General features: G+C 41.3%; 2 protein-coding genes across 3 annotated transcripts in view; both read right to left on the minus strand.

Moving 5' to 3' along the window:
• Positions 1 to 23: 23 nt before the first annotated feature.
• Positions 24 to 4,231, minus strand: gnat1 (guanine nucleotide binding protein (G protein), alpha transducing activity polypeptide 1). Its single transcript, XM_061290267.1, has 9 exons — positions 4,046 to 4,231; positions 2,906 to 2,948; positions 2,523 to 2,664; positions 2,293 to 2,450; positions 2,078 to 2,206; positions 1,432 to 1,561; positions 1,161 to 1,314; positions 820 to 1,023; positions 24 to 563 (listed from the first exon to the last, which is right to left on the minus strand). Exons 1-8 carry the CDS (start codon positions 4,149 to 4,151, stop codon positions 833 to 835), a joined length of 1,053 nt encoding a protein of 350 aa, XP_061146251.1. The 5' UTR covers positions 4,152 to 4,231; the 3' UTR covers positions 24 to 563; positions 820 to 832.
• Positions 4,232 to 5,428: 1,197 nt separating this feature from the next.
• Positions 5,429 to 20,569, minus strand: part of sema3fa (sema domain, immunoglobulin domain (Ig), short basic domain, secreted, (semaphorin) 3Fa) — a 38,588-nt gene continuing 23,447 nt past the window's right edge. Inside the window, exons 5-19 of one of the 2 annotated variants that reach the window (XM_061291181.1) lie at positions 19,689 to 19,808; positions 18,699 to 18,788; positions 17,662 to 17,755; positions 16,477 to 16,596; positions 13,467 to 13,606; positions 12,765 to 12,879; positions 11,020 to 11,089; positions 10,487 to 10,631; positions 9,615 to 9,837; positions 9,043 to 9,131; positions 8,909 to 8,950; positions 8,674 to 8,831; positions 8,197 to 8,264; positions 7,952 to 8,085; positions 5,429 to 7,822 (exon numbers count right to left, since the gene is read on the minus strand). In XM_061291181.1, coding sequence (XP_061147165.1) covers positions 7,376 to 7,822; positions 7,952 to 8,085; positions 8,197 to 8,264; positions 8,674 to 8,831; positions 8,909 to 8,950; positions 9,043 to 9,131; positions 9,615 to 9,837; positions 10,487 to 10,631; positions 11,020 to 11,089; positions 12,765 to 12,879; positions 13,467 to 13,606; positions 16,477 to 16,596; positions 17,662 to 17,755; positions 18,699 to 18,788; positions 19,689 to 19,808 — 2,055 coding nt within the window. In that variant the 3' untranslated portion in view covers positions 5,429 to 7,375. The remainder of the gene's footprint in view (positions 7,823 to 7,951; positions 8,086 to 8,196; positions 8,265 to 8,673; positions 8,832 to 8,908; positions 8,951 to 9,042; positions 9,132 to 9,614; positions 9,838 to 10,486; positions 10,632 to 11,019; positions 11,090 to 12,764; positions 12,880 to 13,466; positions 13,607 to 16,476; positions 16,597 to 17,661; positions 17,756 to 18,698; positions 18,789 to 19,688; positions 19,809 to 20,569) is intronic. The other variant, XM_061291182.1, reaches the window with a different exon arrangement.

Genomic DNA, 20,569 nt, shown 5'->3' on the forward strand with positions numbered 1-20,569 from the left:
TATACAATTCTAAAATTATTTGATAGTGGCATCCCTACTTAAAACCCATAATTTTATTACACTTGGCATCAAACCCTATTTTGAAACCAATTCCAGCATCACTTTATTTCTTTCTTATTTCTCATTGGAAAAAAAATAAACGGACACATAATTTGTTCTCTACAGAAGCTTTAATAGTGGATTTGGGCATGTAACCCAGGCTTAAAATCCTAACTTGGAACACTAACCCTTAGGTCTGTGTCACAGACTTTCATTTTTAAATTTAAAGTGATTGTGTCTAAAAAAATAAATAATAATAAATAATCATACAAAGCCATTGCTAGTCTAATAGAGGTTGAAGTGTGAATGTGCATCTGAGAGAGAAACTCGTTTGGATGTCTGCTACACGTTGCAGACGGCTCGTTAGCTCCACTAAAAAAGAAAGCAACGGGGGAATTCTGATGGTTTGTAGTTTCTGTTCAGTCCACAGAAGTCAAAGCTACGACTTCTTGCTCGTGTTTTGAGAGGTTGGTTTGTTGTCCTCAGTAGGTGCCTTGGTACACAGAGAGTATTCTTACACAATCCTGGGAAAAAAAGATGAAAAATCAGTCCTAACCCAGGATTGAAACCATAATTTGAAAACCTAATTGAAGTGCTGTGTTCCAAACCCAACCTTGCTGTAAAACCCAAATATGAAATAAAGCCTAGACTTCAAATCCTAATTTCAAAGCTTAAATGTGGCTTCACACCATTTAGTAAAACCCCAAGCTTTGTTTGAAACCCTAAGCCAAGCTTAAAAAAATACTTTACAAGCCTACCCAGAACCCTATTTGGACTCACGTGCGAAGCTCCTTCAGAAGAGACCACAGTCTTTCAGGTTTTCCTTGATGATGATATCGGTGACAGCGTCAAACACAAACTTAACATTCTCTGTATCGGTAGCGCAGGTCATGTGCGAGTAAATTTCTTTAATGTCTCGGCGCATGTTCAGGTCCAGGAACTGCATTTTGATGTAGTTGCCAGCATCCTCGTATGTATTTGGACCTCAAAGAGGTGACATGGAAGCAGAGTGTAAAATTACAGATCAAATTCAACTTTTGTAATAAAGTGAAACAGTACAAATGTTAAGGTATAGCGCAGTTTCCTGAAAAATCGACTAAAATACTATTTTTTTTGTTTACCATCATAGTCGGGGAAGCACATGCTGAGGTGAGCCTTTTTGATCTTCTCCACAAACACGTCCTTCTTGTTCAAGAAGAGGACGATGGAGGTGGTGATAAAGTAGCGATGGTTGCAAATGCTGTTGAACAGGTGCAGGCTCTCATGCATTCGGTTCTGTGGAGAAAATAGACTGCCTTGCGGACCCCCATTTTAATAGTTGGCTAAGATGCTAAAAGTATATCCTGCTGTGAAGGAACACAATGTCACACATGCAATGTCCAAGCCTCTCACCACTTCATCATCCTCCACCAGCACCATGTCGTAGGCACTCAAAGCAGCGATAAAGATGATGCAGGTGACCCCTTCGAAGCAGTGGATCCATTTCTTTCTCTCCGACCTCTGACCACCCACGTCAAACATCCTGCGTAGAGACACAGAAGATGAAAAACTTATGACCATAGATGCAGTTTACAGTATACTGCGACCATGCAGTCTCCATACTCGGTTTGGCAGATGCGCCCTAGTATTGAGGGAAGTGTCAGGAACCCAGACAAGGTCAAATGTTCTAGTTACCAGGGAAGGTTCTAGTATTGAAAAGGTTCAAGTCCAGAGAAGGTACTCGTGACAGAGAAGGTTGTAGTCCTGAGAGAAAGTGGGAAGGCTTAAGTTCCAAGCAAAGGTAACTTGTAACCCCAAGAGAAGGTTGCAGTCCAGAAAGTAGGTTTGACTGCAAAGAGAAGTTTGTCTCGAGAGGGTACCAGTCCAGTGAAAAGGTTCTAGTATCAAGAGTGTTTTTTTGTATCAGAAGATTCTCATCCCTGGGAAAGATTCTAGTCCAGAAAAGAGGCTTGGGAAAACCTTCTTGTTCAAACAGAGTGAGGGAATTGCTGTATTTAATTTCTGCGCTTTTGAAACCTCGAATGTTCCATCTTCTCACCTGAAATTCAGATCTTTGAAGGAGAACTGGGTCTCAATAATACCGGTTGTTTTCACCCTAGATCGTAGCACATCCTGCTCAGTGGGGACATAACCTGGTTGAACGAGACGCTCCAAGTCATTCAGGTAGCTAAAGGACAGAGAAAGACCGGAATGAACTCCAGTTTCTTTTCTTTTCACTACTTCCATCTTAATTTTGGGACGAGGCGTACTTACTATCCGGCCGAGTCGTTGAGTTGGTACTCGGAGGCCCGGTCAAAGCTTGCCTGGATGCCTGAGTCCTTCCACAGGCGGAGGATAATGTCGGACAGCTCCTTGGGCATGGTGCCCTCCTCGATCGTATCGGCCAGGTGCATCAGTTTCCTGGCGTCATCCTGCAAACAAACCAAATGATCAACACGGTATGTAGGGCACCCACGGTGTGGTATGCCTGGCTTTTCTACCACCTGCTGATCTGGGTGGCCGTAGTTGATTCCGAACGTGGTCATAGCTTTCACAACTGCCATGATAGACTGAAGGGTGTTGCTGTAGATGATTGAGATGAACTCCAGGCACTCTTCAAGAGAGTAGCCATCTTGATGGATAATTCTGAAGATTAAAAAATGTGGGTGTTTATCTGTTGCCTGATAAACAACTTATTAGTGACTTCATTAGGTACACAATAGCCAACGTCTTGTCCAGCCAATTTTGTGCGCCACTACTGAGTGAGTTTTTGGTTGTTAGGGTTTGCTAAATTAAATTAAAACAAACAAATTACAACCAATTATGGATGTCATGATTTGGTCCCCCCAATGGACTTTGTAATGTAGTAAAAGAGTGAAATTCTTACTTCATCTGTTTGACAATTGTGCTTTTTCCTGATTCGCCAGCCCCTACAAGACACAAACATAATTACTGACAAAAAGAACACGAGACAAATGCTTCATATATTATTTTGAAAAAATGATGAGGTCATGGTATTCATACGGAGGATGCCGATGGCTCCTAATGCTTCTTATAGCACATCTAATCTGCTTCAAAGCTGATGTCAGGACAAACCTGCGTGTGTCCCTGACCTACATCGTCATGATGATCTCACTAACTATAATACAGTGGAAGGATTCAATGTTAAAACAAATATTTTAAATTGCCAATTGAATTTTATTTGTTAGTGGCGAATAATAATTGATAGAAATAAAAAGAGTTTACAGTTAGGAAATTATTTTGAGAAAAAACTATGGGGGGTTTTCCCCCCATTGAAACGCTTGAGAAAAATGTTAAGGCCAGAATTTTAAATTATTTTACTACTTATTAATAGCTTTTTAAAATTGCATCTTCTCACTTAAAATATTTGATATAATGTAATAATTTGCTTGAGAAAAAGTTAAATGTTAAGGCCAGAATTTTAATTTTTTTTACTACTTAATAATAACTTTTTAAAATTGCATCTTCTCACTTAAAATATTTGATATAATGTATTAATTTTTTATAGTCAACAGTTTTATATCAGATTCAATTAAAAAGAAATTGATGTTTCCTTGTTTTATTTTATTTGATCTATTATAAGCATTACAATGCAAGATGGAACATTTGACTTAAATGTTCTCAATTAAAATACTGATTGCTGCACATGAATATATTATTATTATAGTATTTTCTTTAATTACTTTTTTTTATTAAGTCAAAAGTCAAAGTCAAAGTCAGCTTTATTGTCAATCCCTTCATATGTCAAGACACACAAAGAAACCGATGCAATGCAACTTTTAATTTTGTCCCCTCATTGAAATACTTCCAAAATTTAACCTGAAAATTACTGATTCATATAGTTTTACATATTTTGATGTTAAATGTTATATTAAGTTTATTTTTGTTTGCCATTTTTTTCCTCTTCTTATCCTTTATACACATTCTAATGTCATCATCTTAACAAGCGCCATATACTGTAAGTGGCCCCATCTCCACTGCGAGGCCTTTAGTGTGTCGACTTTACCGAGCAGAAGCAGCTTGACGGTCCTGGCGTCCTTGTCGGCGTCCTCCTTCAGCTTTTTCTCCAACTCCCTGGAGCGCTTCTCTTCTGCACTCGCTCCCGCCCCCATGCTGCTGGTCCCGGCTACGGCCCCTCTGCCAAAGCCAAAAGCGCTCAAGAGAACAAGTGAAAAGCAGATCGGCCCTGTTCTCTGACCTGGCACCGGTAAACAACTTTGCAAATGTTTTCCTTCCAAACTTAGGAGAGGATAGTGGGCGTCCTCCTGGCCCACCTGACAGAGAAGCCAACCAATGGGGTGCAAGGACAGGAGTTTGGGAGGTGCGAGGGTGAGGGTCCATAGGTGAACCAGACGGAGACGGGGACTTTGCTGCGCTCAGCGGAAGATCAACATCGGCTCAAGTGCTTATCTACTATGAGGCTGCACACAATCGCTCCCAATGAGTCTGTACGTAAGCGGCGACCCTCTCTTGAAACCATCATTTGAAAACCTAAATCTAATTTGGGACTCTAACCCAGACTTGAAACCCCATTTTCTGCTTCAAACCCTGATTTGAAACCATAACTTTTTTTTTGTACCCTTAATGCTTCAATCTCATCGTGCTGCTCCTTATGGTGTGCCCAGCCACCTTGGTCACCGAGAGGCAATCAATTACAGTCATGTAGACGCGCAAAAACTTTTGTTCAATAACTACAAAATCGAGACTATTGATAAGATTAGAAAACATTTTAGTACATGTTTAGGATGTTTGTACACCTGTGAAGTGTCTAAAGAGCTTTGTGGGTTCACCTCACAGATCTTGTTGACCTTAATCTAAGGCTGGTTAAGCATCCTAATCTACTCACTTTCAATTATGTGCATCTGTATGTGTCTGAGTGAGCTTGAGTCATACCTCACACTTTTTTTTTGCTATAGCCTTAATACGACCCCTGACCTTTTAGCATTGAAATACTAACTTGTTTGAACCCCTAACCCAAAATCGAAACCATAATTTGAATTCCTACTCCTGCCACGAAAGCTTAATTTCAAACATTTGTGTGCTTCAAGCCCTAATTTAAAACCCAAGCTTGAAACCCGAACTTCAAACACAGACGCCATCTTAAAAGTTCAATTTGAAATGCTAACTGTAATTTCAGACTCTAATTTGGAATCCTCAGGCTATTTTGAAACCCTCTTGAAATCCTAATTGTCACCTGAAACAGTTTTACAAAACACTTGCCGTGGAACTCTTAAATTCACAAACTATAGTTTGTCTTAAACCCCAAATTTGAAACCATCGTATTAAAATGAAACCCCAATTGGAAATCCAACATTGACCTTAATTTGAAGAGCGAATCTTAATTTCCAATGTTCACACTTCCTCACCAAAGGGCAAACATGAGATAGGATTTGTTATTATAAAATATAGAGCTTTTATTTATTAGTCAGCAACATTGATGGGGAAGAAGTCATTATTATTATTATTATCATTATTATGTTTACAAGTCATAACAAGTGTGCATCTTATCAATGTCATACTTTACACCAATGACCCAGAGGGAAGTCTGCAAAAAACACATGAAATAAAATTTCAAACATAAGTACAATCTGGACTCTGACACCCTCTTAAAAAAGCTGAGCCCATATTTATTCATTTTTTTTTTTTTTTTTACATTATTTTTATATTCCCGCAATGAGAAAGACATTCACCGACATCCACAGGAACAAAACCTCTTTTTAGACAAACACTTTACATACACTGTACATGCCATGCACCATGAAAAGACACCCTGTCCAAATTGCTTTGTACCTTTTCTATCAATATGCACCCTCCCCTCGCCAATTATTGAAAAAATTAAAGATGAATCATAACGCTGACATAATTCATTCTCAGCGGCGACATACGTAATATAGACTCATTGAAACCAAAACGTGAAAACGGCAGGAATGCAAAGTTGACCTTGTATGAAATCTTACATCTAAAATGTAAGCCGTCCATATCTAACTGCACTCTCCCTTTTTCTGACTGTGTATGTGTTTGTATTAAAGTGCATCTGTGATTGTGTGAGCGTGTGTTAGCAAGTGCTAGCGGGTGTGGTGCTTCTATGACTGTATGTGTGTAACCCTTGTCAAACTGCAGCAGCGACTATATTGCATGTGCACATGAACAAAAGTATTGGGACACAAGGTTGTTACAACAGGAAGCACAACAATGTGTTTGTACACCACATCATTCTTTTTGGGGACCCTTCGACAATGTCGGATGCTTTGAAGTGTTCGAAACATCCCCAAAATATCAAAACCCCCTTTAAGCGATGTCTCACATTACGTTAGTGTGTGTTTAGTGACAGAAGGTGCTTTGTTTTATTTTGTACAGACTCAGTTAGAAATAGCTGCCTGCTGGAATCTGCATTTTGGTAGGTGAAATTGTCACGTTTATATTCCTTAAAGTCTCCTTCAGTACAATAATCACTCTGTACTGAAGATGCAACAATTAGATGGAAAAATAACTCAAGTGGGCGACAGATAATCAGTGATAATCAAAAATATTATTATGAGTGATTATCCCGTGGTGTGGGCTGTGGTAAGAGTGATTTTTTTTGTCATGAACACTCAGGCCTACTATGTGGCAGCATTTTAATGTCATGATGGTGAGCTATAGGCTTTTTTTTAGGTGCTACTTGTCGTGAAAGGCCGGAGAGCAACTCATACGACAGACGTTACAAAATGACAAACAGATTCTTTGCATCTCAGTAAAGATTTGTTGGCATACACTAATTATTTTGCAGCGGAGTACTCTGATTTTTTTCCAGAGCTGGATAGTAGCAGCAAGAACACACTTGCCATTTTTTTCTTCGACTGTGTGTTTTTTTTTCACATTTTAAAAAGTGTGCACCAGTTAGACGAATCCAGAAAAATATGGTCAAGTGGTGGAACATGAAGATAATTGATTTGCGTGGTCCTGAAAAATGTTCCTTTTGTGCCATCTTAGAAAAGCTTTTGAGAGGAGCATTTTAGTCCAAGTTCCAATTTTCAGTTCTCGTCCATGCGGCGGTGGATGCTCCCAAAACACCAAACATAAAAAAAGACAAACTGGACAAAATACACATTGTCAGTAACACTAATCAGAACATTAGAATAATAACAACAGCATCCTATTCACAAAAAACGTTTTTTTTTCTAGATAGGTACAAAGAATTACTTTTTACAACCTACAATAAATATTGTGTGTTTCATCCAAGAGTTTTTGTCTTTTCTGCTGTATTGCGTCCATTTTGAGTCACTCCTCAACACCGGAGGAATAGTGTAGCGTTTATGGAGTTGTGGTAGACTCACGACTGGTCGGTTCAGGCGCTTCATGTCTCCGCGGGACTCGTCTCGTCGTTGCGATGCCGGCGGTTCCGGGGCTTCTTCTGCTCCTTCAGCTCCTTCAGGCTCTTGGCTTTGCCGTCCCCCAGGCCGCCGCCGCCGCCGCTGTCTCCCAGCTGCCAGTAGTCTTGGCAGTACTGGTTGATCAGGCCCATTTCCGGTTGGCTCAGGATGGTCAGCAGGTCCTTGTACTGGCCGGCGCTCGGCGTCCAGGCGCTGGACTGCAGTGGCGCCAGGGCGAGGGAAGGCGCGCCCGTCTCCACCAGGACATTGTTGACGGTGCGGCTGGAGAGTACCACCAGCTGCAGCTTGACCAGCGTGTGTTTGAAGTTCTTCTCCGTCGATGTGCACTGGTAGATGCCGCTGTCCGACGTCTGCAGGGAGCGGATTAGGAGGCCCTGGTCCGTTTTCAGGATGCGGCCCTCGGAGCGAATCTGGGAAGTGGCAGAGGTTAAAGCACAGATGGACATCACAAACCCCAGTTCCTGTTAGTATTAAAATACCTACGCCCCCTCCAGAAAAAAAAACCCAGCAGTAAAACTAATAAGAAAAATACTACTCACCTCTTTCCTCCTGTCACTGTTCTCTTTCTGAAGATGCCACTTGAGAGAAACATGGGGGGACCTGGCCTGGCACTCCAAGAACGTGGTGCTGCCCTCTACACCATACTGAACTGTCTCCAGGGTATTCTTATTGGCTGGAAAACAAACAATGCAGGAATTAGTAGCTTTAGTAGATATAAACTTTTAGTCTGGTGGTGGGCCATGTGTTTGGACAAGTGCATGTGTAAAGCTATTTCTAAACTCACTAATGGAGTTGTAGCCTCTGCATTGGCGGATGGGGTTGCCGTACTTGACATCCTGACGGCGGCTGCGTCTAAAATGATCAAAGTGTTTATTTAACACTTTACAGTATTGTACTTGATAGAAAACATACAATTATAACACAAATAAATACAATATGAAGAATATAGGTATTTTCTGACATCATTGTGCTGCTCTTTTGATTGTACATATCTTTGCCACTAGGGGGTAGTATGGAACAGACATTGATACACATGGAGAATATTGAGGATAAAGAGGATAAACTTTGTATTATCCATCAATATGATTTGCTTGTTTATATCATAATGCCCATTACCCAAGATGTTTATATAACATGGCTATACCAATTGGGTTTGTCTATTATCTGCTTTCTTTGTTAAAATTAACTAAACAAAGCGAAGCAAACTCACATAAATTGAGAGTACAACAAATTATTTGTGCACATTCTTAAACGAACGCACCTCTTCTGCGACGCCGAGTATCTGGAACAGGATTTTCCATCCCAGGCGCAGTACGGGTCCCGAGCCAGGCAGCAGTCGGCACACACCTCGCCGTACACGTCGCAGCGGTGGAGCGCAAGGTGCGTCACGCCCAGTACCGACGCCACGTACAGTTGTTGCTGTTGAAGGAAGCAAATGTCCGTTCAATGACACCTTCTGCGTCACGGTCGCTTTGTGAGATGTTCCTCCTACTTACGCGCTTGGATGAGATCTTCATCGTGGTAATTGGGGTGGGAACCTGCCGAAAAACAATCAAGACATTGGGACCTCTCACCTCAAAGGAGAAACCAGAAGACGATAGGGAAAGGCAGCGAGACCAGAGCGACAAACCTTAAAGACCTCCACTTCTTCCAAAACCAGCTCCTCGGTCTGAAGGTCATCTCGCGGCAATACGATCACCTTCTGCACTGTTCCGCGATCTAACAAGCACAAATGAGGATAACATTCAGTGCTCATCAAATTTTAACATTCAGTGTTCATCAAATTTTGACGCCATCCATCATAAGATGACGTAGTAGCCAATTTAGTGTGGTCCATCTTATAGCCGAGAATTAGTAAATATAAATAAAATAAAAAATAAATTAATAAAAGTTTTTGTCTTAGTGGCTCAACCTGAAATCCACCCAAAAATGTACTAATTTAAATCAAAATGCCAATTTAAATGAAAAAAGTGAAGCCTTAACCCACCACTGAAACCTTAATGTAAAACCCCAACTTTAAACTATTCAAAGGCTAATTTGAAGCCCTGACTTTCCGTTGACACCTTAGTTTGGAACCTAAATTGTGTAATGAATAATAATAATAATAATAATAATAATAATAATAATAATAATAATAATAATAATAATAATAATAATAATAATAATAATAATAATAAATATGGTTGATGTCTTTCCACCGACCTGTTCCCAGGAAGAGGACCTCATAGCTTCCGTCAGCGGCCGTCACTTGGTCGACGGCGATGGTGGTGAACTCGTAGTCCACGTTGGTCCGGACCACCAGGGGCCGCTTGTGTACCGGGTACACGGCGTTGTGCATGGTGGGGTGGTTTCTCATAAAGTTGATCACCTCGTCCGGGTAATCCTTGGTGGATTTCATGTTGGGGGTGAACGTTCCTCCGGGACACTGGGTTCACAAATGGGACAGTAGAGCATGTAATGGTTTGATTGTAAATTAAGGATCATTCAATAAAACTCAATTCATTTGAATTTGGAATAAAAAAAAAATCATCTCATATTTCAACCATATTTGATTTAATTCTCTTGAATTGCTGGAAATGCCATAAATGTTTTCCCGTAATACTAAGGCAGGGATGTCAAACTCATTTTTTTCGTGGGCCGCATTGTAGTCATAGGTTCTTTCGGTGGTCCATTATGACTGTTGACCCAAATAAATGTATGAGCACTTTTATATACAGTAAAAGCTACAAAACAAACTGACAAATAACTCGCTTCCAAATCAGACGAGTAAAACCTGGTCAAATATAAAAAAAAACAAAGATATTAAAAGTGAAGACAATTTGCAATTCTAGTAATGACACGAATTTGATGCACAATGTGGCGGGCCGTATCTGGCTCCCGGGCCTTGAGTTTGACACATGTGCTCTAGGGGGAGCCCCAGAGCCAAAAACAAAACCAAAAAATGGCCAAAACATGGCTGTATCCATTGTATATATTTTTTTAAGGTTGCAAGTTTTAAGTCTTGTCGTGTCTCTAATCATATTTGTGTGTTCCTGCGGTCCTGGGTTCTTGCTATGAATATGTTTACCACTCACAGTGCCAGGTCTGGGGTAGGGAATCTTCCCCGTGTAGGCCACCCACTGGTAGTTGGGTCCTTCCTTGTGGGCGAAAGGACCGTTGAAGACCATGCGGATGTCTGCCATGGAGTAGACGCACACCGCCGAGCCTTTAAACACAGATCTGGACGGGAGAACAAGCCATTGAGTGCCGAGATAATGACAGAGGGCGCCGCATGCGATGGGTAGAAGCTACTTCCCAGGAAACGCAAACATACTCTCACGACCATGAGCCGTCTGACACACTGACATAAAAAGACGCCCACGTGCTGCCAAAGAGTCGCCACGAGCACGGGGTTCTCGATGCTGTGTTCGTTTCTAGTGTGCCTCCATGATTAGCAGTGCTTTTATCATCTTGCTTTCAACATGTCTGATGCCAAACCAGAGGAACAGTATGTAAATCATACATGTCTGCCTCTGCTGTGTTTTCTCCTCACATTTTGAGAAGTTGCTATCAGGCCCAGACAGCCACTTGTCTGTGGTATTTTTGCAAATGCAATCAAGACACCCACCCCGAAACTGAGAAGACTCCATAGATGACAGGATTCTTGGTGTCTTGTGTCGGCTGGATGTAAACATCCCCTGGAAAGGAAAATAAAGGAAACTTCAACTTCGAATTTGACTATGAGTAATTTTCTTTGACGTGGAAAAAAAAGTAAAAATAAAACAAAATTGTATTTACTGGGACAAAATAGTCTTTACACTTTTTTATTTATATTTATAGTATTGTCTCATATCTTTATCAACTAATTGATTGATTTATCAATGGTTACTGTTCCTACGTGTCGTCGGGGAATAAAAGTAAAACATGGATGTTGTGGTGAAACGCCTCTAATAGGAGCCATATGCAGACTGGAGGCTCCAGGCACTTGCGAGCTCTACATCTCCACTGATGGATTTAGTGAGAGAAAAATGCAAGCCAAAACCCAAAAAGGAGCAAAAAAAATTAAATACATGAAGTTTGACATGTGGCGAGGAATGATAGGTGAACATATTCTGTTGGCCTTGTTAATATTGCGCAACAATCGTTTGTTCACTTGTTTTAACTGGCCTTGAACAGTGAAGGACAGTAATTGCCCTAAGCGAAACACAAAGAAAAATAAACATGACACGCTGTCCTCTCCTCTCTAACTTGTGATCTTTATCAACAAGTCAGACATCAGTTAGCGCTTTTTTGATCTTTGCACAGATTTATTCGTCCAATAACACAAACTGGAGAGTTGAATTGGACATATTGAACTGAAGATAAATAATAAATACAACAGCCCTCATTTCTCATTCTACACCCTCGCTTTGATCGGAAGGAGGACAAATCCTCACACGCCGCCGAGGTATGAAAATGACAGGTAATGGCTGTCTTCGTTGCAAGGGAGAAATTTGTGAGTCATCTGTTTGACAGGCAGGAGGAGCGCAGGGGAAATAAATTGGAACAAGTTGCGTCAGTGTAACTTTATTGTTCGTCACGTGCCAGATAAGATGGTGGCGTCGCATTCGATGCAATAGCAGAAAAAAATATATACCCATAGTGTAAATACAATATACTGTATGACGCATGTCATGACTTATTTTGTGGTATTTTGTGAATAACGGACAGGCCGCGATGATCCATCCTAGCTTTTTATTATTTTGATGAGTGCAGAAGTACTTGTATTCAATTTCCCCTCTTGTAGCATTCTCTTTTTCACAGGAGAAAGATAATGGCTCAATCTGTGAAGGGCAAGATAGTGAATCTGTCAAGACCTGTTGGGACCTTTGGGCTTTGTTTTCTTACTGTTGTGGTTACAAGTCATATAACAGAGTCGTCGCTTTCCTATCAGGGTACGGGTAGGTGCAATATGCGCCAAAGGCTAAACTCTTAACAGATGCACATTTTTTTATTTGCAGCAGGCTGATCATTCTGTTGCAGGTCATTTTATTGCTGGCATTCAGTCAACGGGTTCCTTTAGCTTAAAAGAATGCTCTAGACAATTATTCGATTATTAAAATAGGAGATGATTAATTTGATGATTGATTTGTACATCATTTGATTTGATCATAGGGGCACGCAAACCCCTCCACCACGATAAGGTGACGACTCATGGAGGAGGATTTGTTGTCGATTAATCAGTTAATTTGACACTTCCATTTTGAACCCTGCGACTTTAAATGTGATGCAATTTATTTAGAAATGTTAACGGACAAAGTTCATGCCGCTAAAAGATTTTGTGAAGAAAAGGACACTGAAGTTTTGTGTGCGCGTATTTGTGTATAGACTCACTGAGCTCGTCAAAGTGGGTCTCGACACCGTCGGCTCCGGCCACCGAGCAGATGAGACGGGCCTTGAGAAACGTGCTCCACTTGTTCACCAGACAGCAATGGCCTCCGTCGTCATTCTGCGGGGACGCAAGGGCGCATTGGGTGATCCATCCCGACGAATCTAACACATATCTACATCGGACTCGCAGCTGTGCGAGTCAACGCCGTTTGAGCTAACCGCGTTGGCGCCGCTGTTGCTGTTGGCCCAGTAGAACAAAAACAGCACCGTACTTCAAAAGGGCCCCTGTGCGCAAGGGCGGTCGGCCAACTTTTACTACTGAGGAAGGGAATCAATATGATTCACGGGCTGGAAATTATGAACTTTGTTCACGCCTTTCGCCCCATCCAAATGATTTGCACGATGTACTTGCTGTGTCTCGGTGACACTGGGATACAAATTTTTATCATTACTTTGCCTTAAAAGGGAAATTAAAGGATCCTCACACTGACACAAGTGTTTAGTCAAAGCTGTATTTCATTGCATCGTATAACTTGTCCACAAAGAGCCTTTGGAACACGCGGCCAAAAACATCCCTAATAAACCATTTGTTGGACAAATACAATCATAACGTTGCTTGCTTATTACCAAGCTGCAAGTGTATGAATACACTGGGTTAGTTTACTTGTTTAAGCAATCATCGGCAAAATATGGTTTCTTACTCACCAAGCAGATCCGTCCAATTCTGGACTGGCTCATGGGACTCTGACCCATCTCGGTGGCCTTCTCCCGGAAGAAGAAATACAGCTTGTCGTCATTCTTTTCGGCGCTGTCAGGGATGAGGTGTGCATGGATGAATGTGGGGTCTAGAAAAAAAAAAACACAACACGGACATTATTATTATCCTTGATTATCCTTGAACAGGTGGCAGACAACCAAGACCAAGATATCAATAAATGTGATGGTTCATAATTTTTCTAGGATAAAATATCTAGCTATAATCCAAGTAAAACGAAGTTTCTGACCAAAACATGTTTAGGAAAATGGCTCAATTTTCTACGACACCAGATACTACAAGCATCTTGGATTGGACGTCAAACAGAATCGGTAGGCTTGCTTTGACATACAATAATACAAAGATGATTGTAACCATGAGACAACTGACAAGAAACTGACCAAACCCAAGAGCCGAGCCCAGAATAACAATTTACTGGTCCAAAGGAGGGAGGGTTGAGGTTTGGGTCGCTGTTCAAACACGCCATTTGGCCCCAATAACCATTTGTATGATTACGGAGTCGAATCATCCGTGTTTTTGCTTTGTACTGCACCCTATGACACCAATTCAATTTGTCCCACCCAGCAGTGGTCAAAATGGCTTCCTGGTGTGCACTTACACACAGCCACTTAATGGGACGGACACCCAGGAGAAGGTGCCCCACCCATCCACCCACCTATGCCAATACAGCAAAACAGCAATGTTATAGGACAAAAAAAACACACACACACATATTTTCCAAGCACTTTTGAGATCTATTTCCAAGCGCTTACCAACACCTTGCACAACTATAGTAAATGACATATCATTGCAGTCTGAGAAGGACGTTTAAATATTGTGGAATTGCGCCCCCAATCATAAAAACAAAAAAAAATATTTTTGGACACAGCATTGGACAATAGATGGTTTACACTGGACAGTAACGTGACCGGTAATTAGTATTTAGTTTAACTCTAGTGGTAAGCTGATGTTTTTTAAAAAATCGTATTGTTTTTTTTAGTTTAGTTATTAGTCTATTTGGAGATGAAGTGGTGCCTCCGTGAGTGAAAATACAACTGATGCTTTTACTGTCTTTAAGGGGATTTGCTTATGAATGCATTGTTTTAATACATGTCCTGTATTGAATGTGAGAGTTGTGTTTTGAATGTATTATTTTTTTTAGAATAAATACTTTGTCGATTTAGTTAACAACATGGGACAATTTGCACATCTAACCACTAAGAGGAAGTTTTGACAAATTTTCTCGAGTTCTCCTTTCAAATGCTCCCACCTGTGAACAGCGAGCATCATATGACTCATGAGTGGGACTCAGGTGTAACGATTCCATGGACTAGGCTCAAGGGAATGCTGTCGGGGGTAACGGGGTTAGGGGAAGATTTGCGAGAAGTGCGACGTCAAGGGGCGAGGCTGAAATTGATTTGGCAACATCAACTGATGATGCTTTCCCAATTGTGGCTCATTAGCTGTATGAGTCACTATTGATGCGCTGTCAAGTTCCCATCGATGCCGAACTCGCTGTGGGCTTCTGCAGACGTGCGCTCAGCCATTAGCAAAGAAAATTTAGGTACGTACACTTGGATCCGATAAAGACAATTAGAATTAAATTGTTTTTGTCACACTCTTCATTTTTGTTGGTGCGTGAAACTTGGCATTGAAACTTTCTCTTGGCTTATCAGTGCGGCAATAGTATTTGTTGTTCTTTGCAGAGGATAATATAAAAATATAAAAACTATTCGCCTGAGTATTCTTATATGGTATTTCAGCAGCATCATTTGTGTTCAGATATCTGTTGCTTAAAGGATAACATCACTACTCAATAGATGCTAATTGTTAACCTATGATCCTTCCCATTGTATGTAACCATTAGCATGTCAGAGGCTGTGTTGTCATGTTTTTTTTTTCTTTGACAGTATCCTTCAGGTGAGAGTGATAATAAACAGACTAACGCTTCTTTTTTTCGAGGATATTTACTGGGGGTGTAACGATTCATAGATACACATTGATTAATCGATATAATGCTCTACGATTTATTGGCATCGATGCTAAACGTAAACATCGATTTATATCGCCGTGTTTGACCTCGGACATTAGACGCGACTTTATTTTGAAATCCAGTTCATTGTTGCTCGCTTCCTCTTTCCGGAAGCAGTGCGCGCGGCGTTGTTGTGTTGTGAGCAGAGCAGGCACGTGAAAGGGGAGTCGACAACTAGTACGCGGCTCCTGGGCTGGTGCTATGGCTAGTGTCCAAAAAGACGAGGAAATTTGCTCCCCTTTAGGCTTCAAGTCATTCGTTTGGAAGCACTTTGGATTCCAAAGAAAAGATGGCTCAACGGACAAGACACGTGCAGTTTGTAAATCCTGCCATGCGGTGATCAAATATTCAGGGAGGACAAATCTCGCCGCACATTTAAAGAAAAAACACGACATCAAAGTTCAGTGTTAAAATAAGCACTTTGTATACTACAATACTCTTGTAATTTCCTAAATAAAGAGTTTGCAATACCTTGTTGATTTTGCGTATGAATTGTTATAAATCAGGATATTGTTCTATATTTTTTATTTAAAAAAAAATATGTATATATCGATCGTAGAGCACTATATCGCGATATATCGTGAATGAATCCCAGCAGGCTTTAAGATATCGGCAAATATCGTATCGTAGTTCTTTGTATCGATATGATATCGTATCGTGACAAAACCCGCGATTTACACCCCTAATATTTACAAATGTTATCTACCTAATGGTTGCTTGTTATGAAGTGATTCTCAACTACCAGCTATTAGCCCGTCGATGAAAATTGTCCACAGATGTGATTGTGTGTACCCATTTGTTCATTTGTTCCTAGGCCAAGATTCAAACCCAGGACGATTCACCTGCGAGGCAGACATGCTAAACACTGCAGGGAACCAATTTGTTGAATTATTGTTGGCTGTGGAACAAACGTCTCGTCGGGACATTACCGTTCAACCATCTGGAGTTGTACTGATCGGTCCTCATGGCTGTCTGCTTCCCCAGAGTACGGAAGATAGCCGAGTCGGTTCCCATGAAATCAATGTAGACTCCCGCATACAGCTCTCCATCTGTCAAGGCATACACACACATAGAGAACTGAGGGCGTTGCCAAGGTGAAGTCATAACGGACACAAAAGCAAAATAGCTCATCATGTGATCCGCACGCTGCAGAAAGGCTAATCACTCAATAGTGGTGTCACACCCGCCACATTTCATTTAAATCATCTCACAACAACGTTCCAAAATGTCCCTGGTGCATGATGGTGGTGATTTCCCTTCAAAAAGATCAGCACTAAGACAAATTAGATTATGATCTGCCTGTAGTGCCGCGTTTGGGTCAAACCTGTTGACCTGGCAATACTTCCGCCAAAAACACGCCTATCACCCCCATGAGGGTAATCAGCGATATTTGGAAGAGCAATAGGATATGTAGAATCAATTGCAATCAGTGAGATTAACGGGGGGGAAGACGTTAAAAGTTTGAATGGCAGCTGTAACTAGCCTGTCAAATTGACCCATTTTAAAATACAGTGGTCCCTTTAAAAATGAGGCAGATTAAATCTGTGCGTTCAACCACGAGCTGATCATTGCCAAAGTTGCCGTTCGAATATTTACAAATTCTGACACCATACGAGTAAATTCCTCATGTAAAGTGATTGCAGAGTCTCTTGTGTGTGTTTTATAAAAGTATCAACGGATAAAATATCATTTTCTTTAATGCTCAACAGTTTAGCCTGCCCAAGTGGCAACTTAGAACTTGCACACACGCGCAGTCACACACAAAGGTCACCAAAGGTCATGTCCGACCACCTGCACAGTGTACACCGATGACCAGACCACCCGCAAATTGATAAATAGGACCTTCCATCCTCTATCCTAATCTGAGGCTTTAAACTCAGGTCAAATCAAATTTGCGCCATTCCCGCTTTGTTATTTGGATTTCCACGCCGTACTGCGGCATAAGGAGAGCAAAAGATTGTCAGTGGTGATACGGGTGTGGTCATCTCACTGGGTACGAACAGTAAGCACAAAAGATTTATTTTCTTTCATTATTTGGGAATCCCGCACATTCTGAAAGTTGTTAAAAATGTGTGCGGCAGGCTTAAGTGAAACACAAATCAACATTTACTTACTGATCAAAGCGGAGACGCTGTTCAATTTGGGGTCAAAAGGACATTTTCCCTTCCCTGAATCCACTTTGCCCGGCTCAAGGCGGAAAATATATTCCTGTCGGGGGAATAAGAAAAAGTAATTCGTTACTTTCTTACTTCCCTTGTGACTTGCTAATAGATTTATTGTGTTTGGAGAATAGATTTTGGACAGGGGCAAAAAAAGTTCCTCCTTGAAGTTGCTGTTAAAGGCGGCGGGTTTTGGAAACAACATGAGTATCTAACTAAACAATGTGGAGTTAAGAATGCTTGGCTGCGGCCCTGCAGGCACCACTGCATCTGCTGAGGGCAACCAAAAGCACACAAAGGCGGTTTTATCGGTGAGATGAAGGCGGCTGAGGGGAAAAATGCTGAGAGCCTTTCAAAAAAATGCCCTCCACTGCGCCTGTGATGTTAGTGGCTCAGAAAAAAAGAGAACTCGTTATCCCTACAGTGAAAAGAGGACATCTTTATCATCTGTGTCAACACCGGATCCGGGTGATCCGGCACCTCGGTCGAGTCTTCAAAGCCAGTTGGCCACGCCACTAGCCATGTGGCACCCACAATTAAAATGTTATTAGGAAAGTGAAATTTGACATTCATTTTATTACGATAGTGAATGTTGTGTGGAAATTTTATCTTCGACTTGTTAATATTGATTGCAATTAATTAATTATCTAAATAAAATAAAAACTTTATTTTGTATTTTTTTCTGGACTCTGAGGAAAAGTATGCCTGTAATACTATAAAATAATGACATTAATATTAGATCTTGATTTGTTCTTTTTTAAAATGAAGACTAGTTACGGAACAGCAGTTTTTTTCCACGTTTTTGGTCGACTTCCTGTGACCTCTGTCATTTGATTTTCTCATTTTCACCCCCGAGGTAACTACGGTATGTCATGGAGGAGGCTGTTTATTTGACATGAAGCCATGTCATCGCTACTCCGAAAGTGAGCTCTCCAGGTGGGCACCAGACTTTTAATTTGGTTTCTTTACAGAGCCCCCTTCTCAAAGCCCACCTTGGCCTCCAAAAGCTCTGACGTGGCACTCTGGTCTGCTGCCCGATTGGTTCTCCCTCCAGATTTGGGGGCCTGGAGGTAGTAGGAGCCCTAAAAGACAGACATGGCACATTTGGCCGTCGCGTTACTGACGCGTGAACAAAGACGGATTTGTCCGCTGGACGATAATGACACAAACAGAAGAGCGGCAAATAGACGAACAAAAATTGGGAACGAGGTAAGGATTTAATGAAAAAAAAAAGTATTGAAATGTAAAAGTGCATGTCATGCAAACTTCATGCAGAAGGCAGAGCCGTTGTAACAGCAAGTGGATCTTAAGCATATTGTAATTCTTCACCCTTAGCGTATTTCAACCAAAATTGGCCAGACTGTTTATTAAGACACAGGGGAACTGTTTTATATTGTGATAAAAGCATAATCTGTCTCCGGTAAGGGCTTACTTAAAACGCTGAATGAAAGCAGGCCAACTGATCTTTAGAATGAAACGTGACCCCCGCCCCGTTTGAAGGGTGAGCCTAAACAGGCAAGCGCAAGGCCGGCAGCTGCGTCCCGCTCGCCGTCGGTCATCGTGGGCGCGAGGTGGGCGGAGTTAAGAGGGCGATGATGGATGAGAGGCTCCGTTGGTAGTGATGGCTTTTCAGAGGCTTTTAGCCAGATAGAAAGACAGACCTACAGAGTCTGGTCTGTATAAACAGGTGGATGGGGAGATTACGGGCAAGGAATTCGCTGCATGTCTCGTCACAGCAAACAGTATTCCATAATGTGTCCCCCTTAAAATTCCTTCTTAATATCACTTGCTGTCAACCAATAAACTAATATGATAGCACTTTTCACAATGCGAACAACTGTGTTGTTTGGTGTCTATGATGGAAGCCCAGCCATGCAGAAAATGATGGAACAAAAGCACAGTGGAACCTGAGCTCCATTGACAGACAAGACTGTTAAAAGGAGAAAGCTTATGGTGGAGTGGCACAAGGAGTTTGCGGTTACCTGCGACTTGCGTCCACGGTCCACGTATGTGCAGATGGGGTTGTACGCTCCCGTTCCGCACACGTACAAGTGAGTGCGGTTCCACGGTTCGATCAGACGGATGAAGTTGCCACATTCGCCCTTTGGGAGAACACAATTGTGAGCACTTTTGTTAGGATCTCTTCAGATGAAACAAATACAACTGAATTAATTGTCTACATTATTGAGTTCATCTGAAAAAAAATTTGATTATTAAATACCAGTTTGAAATTGCTTCTCTAATTGTTATTAAATCCTACGTGAATAGTATCGTCACCTTAAAACCAAGGTCTAACCAGAACCTCATTCTAGGGACATCACATCACACCCACTTACTTACTGTTATTTATTAATTTATTAATTAATTAATTTATTTACTTATTTATTCATTCATTCATTCATTCATTCATTCCATCTTGTTTATTTATTTAACTATGTATTTTTGAGAATGAAAAAAAATTGCAATTTGAAAAAAAAAACGCAGAAAGAAAAAGGAAATATCTGCGTAATACGCAATGCCCCACTGGTGGTTAATAAGCTCTCTGCCAACCTAGTGAGCCATCCATTATTTCCGCTGCTGGCTTGTTTGGCAGCTCGGTTCCATGCTCGGCCCCGGGCCGGAGCCTAGATTACTCGATGCTGTCAGAGAAAATCTAAAGAACAGAATTGCGCAGCGTGCAAGGAGTGTCAGGGTCGGGACTGTGGGGAAACCCAATTTTATTGTCCTGAAAATTTCTTTGGCTCTAAATATTTGAGTACTGGCACTCGAAAACATGAGTAATGTGGCTTGTTCCGCATGCGGATGACCTCAATGGTAACGATGGCCACCACAACACTTCCACAAGCAAATAAAGAAGAGGTGC

The sequence above is a fragment of the Syngnathus typhle genome, linkage group LG11 (genome assembly GCF_033458585.1).
Source record: "Syngnathus typhle isolate RoL2023-S1 ecotype Sweden linkage group LG11, RoL_Styp_1.0, whole genome shotgun sequence".
NCBI lineage: Eukaryota > Metazoa > Chordata > Actinopteri > Syngnathiformes > Syngnathidae > Syngnathus > Syngnathus typhle.